Source organism: Aphidius gifuensis, linkage group LG4 (assembly GCF_014905175.1).
Source record: "Aphidius gifuensis isolate YNYX2018 linkage group LG4, ASM1490517v1, whole genome shotgun sequence".
In the NCBI taxonomy this organism is placed as follows: domain Eukaryota; kingdom Metazoa; phylum Arthropoda; class Insecta; order Hymenoptera; family Braconidae; genus Aphidius; species Aphidius gifuensis.
The window spans coordinates 828562-835923 of record NC_057791.1 but is presented as its reverse complement, the minus strand read 5'-3'; the positions used below and the strand labels follow the sequence as shown (position 1 = coordinate 835923).

The 7362-nt window shown below is 23.8% G+C and overlaps 3 protein-coding genes across 4 annotated transcripts; all 3 read right to left on the bottom strand.

Moving 5' to 3' along the window:
* Positions 1-198: 198 nt before the first annotated feature.
* LOC122854270 (mitochondrial intermembrane space import and assembly protein 40-B) lies at positions 199-1030 on the bottom strand. Its single transcript, XM_044154758.1, has one exon. The coding sequence runs from the start codon at positions 1028-1030 to the stop codon at positions 557-559; it is 474 nt and encodes a 157-aa protein (XP_044010693.1). The 3' UTR covers positions 199-556.
* A 33-nt stretch (positions 1031-1063) lies between these two features.
* LOC122854271 (ribonuclease P protein subunit p14) lies at positions 1064-1724 on the bottom strand. Of its 2 annotated transcripts, none has more exons than XM_044154759.1 (2): positions 1613-1724; positions 1064-1361 (listed from the first exon to the last, which is right to left on the bottom strand). In XM_044154759.1, the coding sequence occupies exons 1-2, from the start codon at positions 1633-1635 to the stop codon at positions 1064-1066; spliced, it is 321 nt and encodes a 106-aa protein (XP_044010694.1). In that variant the 5' UTR covers positions 1636-1724. The 2 variants fall into 2 exon arrangements, 1 of the variants encoding a protein (XP_044010694.1); XR_006373948.1 differs by having other exon boundaries at positions 1245-1361; positions 1674-1721.
* A 909-nt stretch (positions 1725-2633) lies between these two features.
* LOC122854269 (transport and Golgi organization protein 11) lies at positions 2634-4360 on the bottom strand. The gene is made up of 5 exons (XM_044154757.1): positions 4149-4360; positions 3733-3969; positions 3568-3662; positions 3326-3495; positions 2634-3261 (listed from the first exon to the last, which is right to left on the bottom strand). The coding sequence occupies exons 1-5, from the start codon at positions 4168-4170 to the stop codon at positions 3051-3053; spliced, it is 735 nt and encodes a 244-aa protein (XP_044010692.1). The 5' UTR covers positions 4171-4360; the 3' UTR covers positions 2634-3050.
* Between the last annotated feature and the right edge of the window lie 3002 nt (positions 4361-7362).

Genomic DNA, 7362 nt, shown 5'->3' with positions numbered 1-7362 from the left:
TTTTATTAAATAAATAATTGTGTATGTGTGTATTGAACAGCAACAACTTCATGACGTCTATTTTAACAAATCGCCATCTGGTGTTGCTCATAAACAATAAAAAACATGATGATAAAAAAGAGATAAATAAATGAAAATATTTAAATATTAAACAAAATAATTATTCCAGTCAATTTTTATTTATTTTTAAATATACAATGGACATGTTGATAATTCAAAAAGAAAATGCATTTTTATTTGGTAAAAATAATTTATAAAAATTTCTATCAATTGTGTTTACTGAACTTGAAGAAACAACAGAAACAAAAAAAAAAGAAATAATGTTAATAACAAATAGATTAATAAACAAAAATGAATTACGTGATTAAAAGTCATTCAATTGTTGCATCGTCATCTAGAGTCCAAAATCCTCTGTTGTTGTTTATCTTCTTTTTTTTTTTTGTTTTTCAAAACATTTAAAATTATTTCTTCATTAAAATACAAAATAGAAAAAGAAAAATGATAATAAACAAATAATAATAATTGTGTATATGTCTAAATGAACAATTGTTAATGTCTAGATAGGTTGAATTTGTTGTCCATCATTGCTAGTTTTTTTTTCATCATCATCATTTTGATGTTGATTATTAATTTGATCTTGTTGTTTAAGTTCATTTTGGCTAGATGTTTTATGTTGATGTTCTTGTTGTTCATTATCATCTGTTTCTAGATCATCATTATCTTTGCTACCATATAATGCTGGATACTCAGACATGCAAGATTGCATTGATGTAAATGCTTGAAAACAATCAGAACCTTTTTGCTCAGCTGTTGAATAATGAAAACATGAATATGCTTCACGAAATTCAAGACCACATGGTCCAGTTGCCATACCACCAAGACATGGACAATTCCAATTTATTTCACCATTTGGTAGTATTAGACCTGGACTTGGTTCTGGCTCAGGAAGACTTATTTTACTTGGTGATTCATGATCTTCTTTTGTTACAAATATTACTTCATCTTTTTTTTCTATTTTTTCAACAGACATTGTTGATATTGTTGTTGATAATCAAGTTAGGGTTTAATGTTGATAATCACGACCGTCAGATAGTAAACCAAATGGACTAACTGATGATTTATTAACAATATAAATACAATTATCCTCTTCGTAAGTACTTGCAAGTGTAAGTGATGATCTTAGTCTTACGTAATCTTCGTTTTTACAACGTAATATAAAATTTCTATTATCTTGATTATATTTTATAATATCAATACAACAATTTGATCCTTTTTCACCAAATACCTGTTTCAATGATTGCATCAAATGTTTTTTTAAAAATACTTGACTTATTTGACGATTTTTATTATTTGGTATTATTCTGAAAATTAAATGAAAATTACATCATATTAATATTTTATAATTATTAAAAATAAATAAATTAATTGATATTAATAATTTATTTATGTCATAAATTTAATTAATTATTATATAATAATATCGAGAAACAAATTATCCACGTGATTTTTTTATTAAAAAAATTTCTCGATTTTTTTAGGTTATATTTTATAATTTTAAGATTATTTACAATGAGGATTTATTAATTAATGGATTTTTAATTATTGTACTAACAGGGATATGTCTAAATAATACATTTTTTTTATGTAAATTAATTAGCTGTCACTGCACTCACATTTGCCGGTAGTTTTTATAAATAATTATATAGTTTTATATTTTAAAAAATATGTTTCTTTTTTTTTTTTGAGCAAAAACAAGTACACATAAAAATAAAACACACGCACACAGATGTAATCAGGATATAACACACACATGCAGATGGAATTTTATAATGATAATGATAATAATAATAAAAGATTGTTATAAATATTTATAAACAATTACAAAAGGTTTATTTAATTAACGACATTATATGAGATTTAAAATATTAAATTAAATGCTATTCATGTTTTTTTTTTAATGAATGGTATAAATGAACATTTAGGCTGATTTAATTGTTTAAAAATTATTAATTATTGTTAAATTTATTAATGCTGATGCAATAATTAGTGCTGATCATTGTAAATTTTGTGAAATATTAATAAACATTTTTTGAATTAAAGAAAATCAATAATCAATTCGTTGAAAATTGGACAAATGGAATGTTATTTTATTGTTAATAATTATTTAGAATATAAACAAAATATAATTCAAGTAATTATTATTAATAATTAAGAAAAATTAAATAATTAAATTCATTATTGTTGCATTTTTATTCTGGCAAACTTTGTTGAGTAGATATAATTAGTAAAAAAAGAAAATGAAATTATTTTGTGTGGGTGAAATAAAAATACTTGTAAATTGAATTTTTTTTTTTTTTTCATTGTTGATATTGTATTTGTCATATAATAATTAATCACATGGCATGTCTTAAAATTAACAACATCATACAGATAAATATGGCAACAGGTATGTATAAATTTTTAATTTTATTAACAAAAAAAAAAAATAAATAAACCTGCTCGACGAAATTTCAAGTAGAAAAAAAAGATAAATATAAAAAAAAAAAATCAATTAATTGTATATTTAGTTTATTTTCAGCTTTTTTTTATGTTTTTAAAGAATCAAAAATTTTAAGGGATTATTATTCGTCACCTTTTGAGTTAATTAAAACGTATTTTATGATTTTATTTTCAACTCAATTTTAATAATAAAATTATCTAGAAAAAATTATAATAAATTGTTGCTATTTATATGCCACACTGGACATTTTTAATTTAATTGTCTTTAAAAAAAAAAAGGAAAAAGTTGACGAATCATTTAATAAACAATTGATTAATTTTTGTCACTTTGTTCGGGAAAAGAAAAAAAAAAAAATCTAGAATTACTAAGGGAGAGAAAAAGAAAAAAAAAAAAAAAAAAGAAAAATTGTAATCAAACTAATTAACTAATAGAATGAAATTCTTCCTCACAAAATTTAATAATAATTAAACAATGTTTGTTTGTTTTTTTTCCTAATTAAGTGTTTGTTTTTGTTTTTTTTTTTGTTTTTCAATAATAAAAATAAATTGATCTAATTTCTACTCATCCAGTTGAATGCTTTAAAAAAGAAATATGCAATTGTTATTGCATAAATAATTTTTTCACGTTGTTGACGTTGCATTATTTCATGTTCACATGCCATAACACGACGATTTAATTTACCAACTTGTCTACGTAAATGAACAATTTCATCAGTTGGTGCAAGTGATACATCAAGAGCACTATACAAAGGTGTTTGTTCCCTATTAACAATTAAAAATTAAACAATTAATATACAAATAAATAAATAATGAATTAATTAATTACCTTAGCTCACGTCGAGCAATTGCAATTGGTGTTTCATTAATATATGAAAGTGGTGCACGTGATGATGACAATGTTGTATTAATATCAGCAAGATGATCATATTTTTCATCATCATCATCGTCAACAGTTGGAAAATAATGATCATCCAATGTTAAAACTCTTGGTGGAGTCTAAAAACAAAAATATAATTATTCATTTGTTTAAATAATAATTAATAAGTTAATTAAATTTAAAAAACAAACCTGACATCTTGTTGTTTCTCGTACTGGAGCAATAACTGAATTTTCTAATGTCATTTCAATTGGTGGAGCTTTGGTGCCAAGATGTTGATCTTGACCTGGAATAAATTTTGAAAAAAAATATATAATTGCATGTATTTATTATGATATTTATCAACAAAAACATACCAACAACGAGAATTCTGTCTGGAACATTCATATCAAATTTATCAGCTGGTATTGCTTGATTCCAATTATTATTACCATTGATACTTGATGAATCATCATCTGAATAATCACCACTTACTCTTATACTTTTTGGCACTGTCATTTTTTGATTAACATCAAGTGTAAAATTTGGATCATAATAATTGTCTGATCCACCATTAAATACAGCTGGGCTATGTGGCTTTGACATTGTCGTAACTGTAACACATATTTTTAAAATTATTATTTTATTTTTATAAGACTAAATAAACTCATCATTATCATAGCAGTGTTGACAATAATAATATATATCTAAGTCAATCAATAATAATAACATTAACAAACAATTTAATCTTTTTTTTTTTTAATTTTATAAAAATGATTTTAAAGAATTTAACCTGTTTTTTCGTTGTCTGGCATAACTTGTGTTTTTATTTTTTAGATATATTGCAGTTTAACCATCAACAACAACAACAACAATAATAATAATAATGATAATTGTTTATAAATTTTATTATTATATTTATGATTCGTCGTTGGCGCAAAGTATGAGTAAATTCACACACCTTTGATCTTTTATTTTTTTTTTACCCAATTTTTCTTTGTATAAAAAAAAAATGTGATAATAATAATGATAATAATATAAATAATAATAATTGTCGGAAAATTTCTACTTATCGACAAATAATAGTCGGTAATTTCTCAGCTAGATGGCGTGACAAATTTTTTCTTGGATCTATTAAAATAAATTTAAATTTAAAATCATCATTTGAACTTATATGATAAGATTAATTAATATAAGCTTTTGTGTATTTGAAAAATTATATTTATCTATGTTTAATTATAATAATTATATTTGTGGATAACGAATTATATTAAAAGCAAACGAGCCAATGAATATTGCACAAGGCTATATTATTTTTTTTTCTTTCGTTTGTATTATTTTATTATATAGGTGAAATAATTGAAAAATAATGGCTTAAATAATTACACATACATACAATAACAAATAATTTTTATTATTATTTATATTATTATTCTTATAAATTATTAAATTTTACCAACTATTTGGGTGAATCAATCATCATCATCATCATAATCTTGACCACCTTTAAGAAATCTTTCTGGAATTTCTTGCTCTTTTTTCCACGAGCAAGTAGTTTTACATGTCGAACATAAGTCGCAGTCGTCGTATTTATCATCCAAAGAACACTTTTTTCCTGTGTAGCACCACATATGTGCGATACCCATGCATCCTATCCAACAGTATCCTTCCCGATTCAATCCTTTCTTCTTTAGATCACATCCACCTCTATCACTACAGCTAACTCTCTTGACACGACTTACTTCAGTATGATTATCATAATTTACTGGTAATGAATTGACAAAAAATATCAAATTCAATTCCAAAATTATTATCATCATCAACAGCATCGACAAGTTTTTCATCTAAAACATTTTTTATTTTTTATTTTTCTTCAATACAATTAAATAATAATAAATAATTATAATTTGAATGCGACTCACCTTGTTTAATGTTATTTCATACTTAAATAAATGTTTGAAAACAATTGTATTTAAAGCTATTTGAACTGGAAGTTTAATTAAAAAGCTTTTACGTATATTTAAAAAATTTATAATTACCTATATGTAATTATAATAATATAACCTTGTAGATAACAATTAAGAAATTATATTAAAAGCAAATGAGCTAATGAATATTGAACACGAAAAAATTAAATAAGTCAATTATTTATTTTTTCGTTTGTATTATAGTATAATTATAAAAGAAATAATTGGAAAATAATGACTTAAATTCTTATACACGTATACAATAACAAATATTTTTTATTATTATTTTTATTATTATTGTTACATCAAATCATCATCATTTATACGATTTTATCAAATCTATCAGGTCATATTTACGGTTTTTTTTTGGTATTTCTTGATCTTTCCACGAGCAAGTAGTTAAACATTTCGAACATCGGCGGCAGTTAGAGTCTCCAAAACACCCTTGGTCTGTGTAGCACCACATACGTGCGATACCCATGCATCCTACCCAACATTGTCCTCTCTCACCCGGTTCTTTCCTTAGATAACATCCACCTCTATCACTGCATTCAAACCAGCTGTCGAAAGAGTCCAAATCATTCCTAGCTCTCTTGTAACGACTTATTTCAGTATGATTATCATAATTTACTGGTAATGAATTGACAAAAAATATCAAATTCAACTCCATAATTATTATCATCATCATCAACAGCATCAACAAGTTTTTCATCTAAAAAATTTTTTATTTTTTATTTTTCTTCAATACAATTAAATAATAAATAATTATAATTTGAATGCGACTCACCTTGTTTAATGTTATTTGTTGATTTAAAATTTCACACTTAAATAAATGTTTGAAAACAATTGTATTTATAGCTATTTGAACTGGAAGTTTAATTAAAAAGCTTTTACGTATTTAAAAAAATTATAATTATCCATGTGTAATTATAATAATATAACCTTGTAGATAACAATTAAGAAATTATATTAAAAGCAAATATGGGCTAATGAATATTGCACACGATAAAATTAAATAAGTCAATTATTTATTTTTTTCGTTTGTATTATAGTATAGTTATATAATAAATAATTGGAAAATAATGACTTAAATTCTTATACACGTATACAATAACAAATATTTTTTATTATTATTTTTATTATTATTGTTACATCAAATCATCATCAAGTATGCGAACTTAGAAAATCTATCAGGTCATATTTAGAATTTTTTTTGGCATTTCTTGATCTTTCCACGAGCAAGTAGTTAAACATTTCGAACATCGGCGGCAGTTAGCGTCTCCAAAACACCCTTGGTCTGTGTAGCACCACATACGTGCGATACCCATGCATCCTACCCAACATTGTCCTTCCTCATCCGGTTCTTTCCTTAGAGAACATCCACCTCTATTACTACAGCTAACTCTCTTGACACGACTTACTTCAGTATGATTATCATAATTTACTGGTAATGAATTGACAAAAAATATCAAATTCAACTCCAAAATTATTATCATCAACAACAGCATCGACAAGTTTTTCATCTAAAACATTTTTTATTTTTTATTTTTCTTCAATACAATTAAATAATAATAAATAATTATAATTTGGATGCGACTTACCTTGTTTAATGTTATTTGTTAATTTAAAATTTCATACTTAAATAAATGTTTGAAAACAATTGTGTTTATAGCTATTTGAACTGGAAGTTTAATTAAAAAGCTTTTACGTATTTAAAAAAATTATAATTATCCATGTGTAATTATAATAATATATTTGTCAATGACAAATTCCAATATTCAATAATTATACTTAATTATATCTATAATTATTATTTTTACTCATTAAAAAAAAATAATAACAATTGGTATTGATTATTCATTTGTTTATTTATAGAGAGTTTTATGACATTAGTCGAAATATTTCGTAAATTTTTTTAAATAATGTTCAGCCATTTTGGTGCTTTTTAAAAAAGAAATTGTTAAATAAAATTGACGCCAACAGCTGGCGCTTTTTATGGAATACAACGTGAAGTTGACCAATAAAAAATATCGAATTTTA

What these genes read in the sequence shown, in the direction of transcription:
- LOC122854269 (XM_044154757.1), bottom strand. Translation starts at nt 4,170, where the DNA reads ATGCCAGACAACGAAAAAACAG. An exon ending in GCCAGACAACGAAAAAACAG is followed by an intron (nt 3,970 to 4,148) that starts GTTAAATTCTTT and finishes TATGTGTTACAG; the next exon opens with TTACGACAATGTCAAAGCCA. An exon ending in AGACAGAATTCTCGTTGTTG is followed by an intron (nt 3,663 to 3,732) that starts GTATGTTTTTGT and finishes AATTTATTCCAG; the next exon opens with GTCAAGATCAACATCTTGGC.
- LOC122854271 (XM_044154759.1), bottom strand. Translation starts at nt 1,635, where the DNA reads ATGTATTATTTAGACATATCCCT. An exon ending in TATTATTTAGACATATCCCT is followed by an intron (nt 1,362 to 1,612) that starts GTTAGTACAATA and finishes TTTAATTTTCAG; the next exon opens with AATAATACCAAATAATAAAA.
- LOC122854270 (XM_044154758.1), bottom strand. Translation starts at nt 1,030, where the DNA reads ATGTCTGTTGAAAAAATAGAAAAAAAAGATGAAGTAATATTTGTAACA.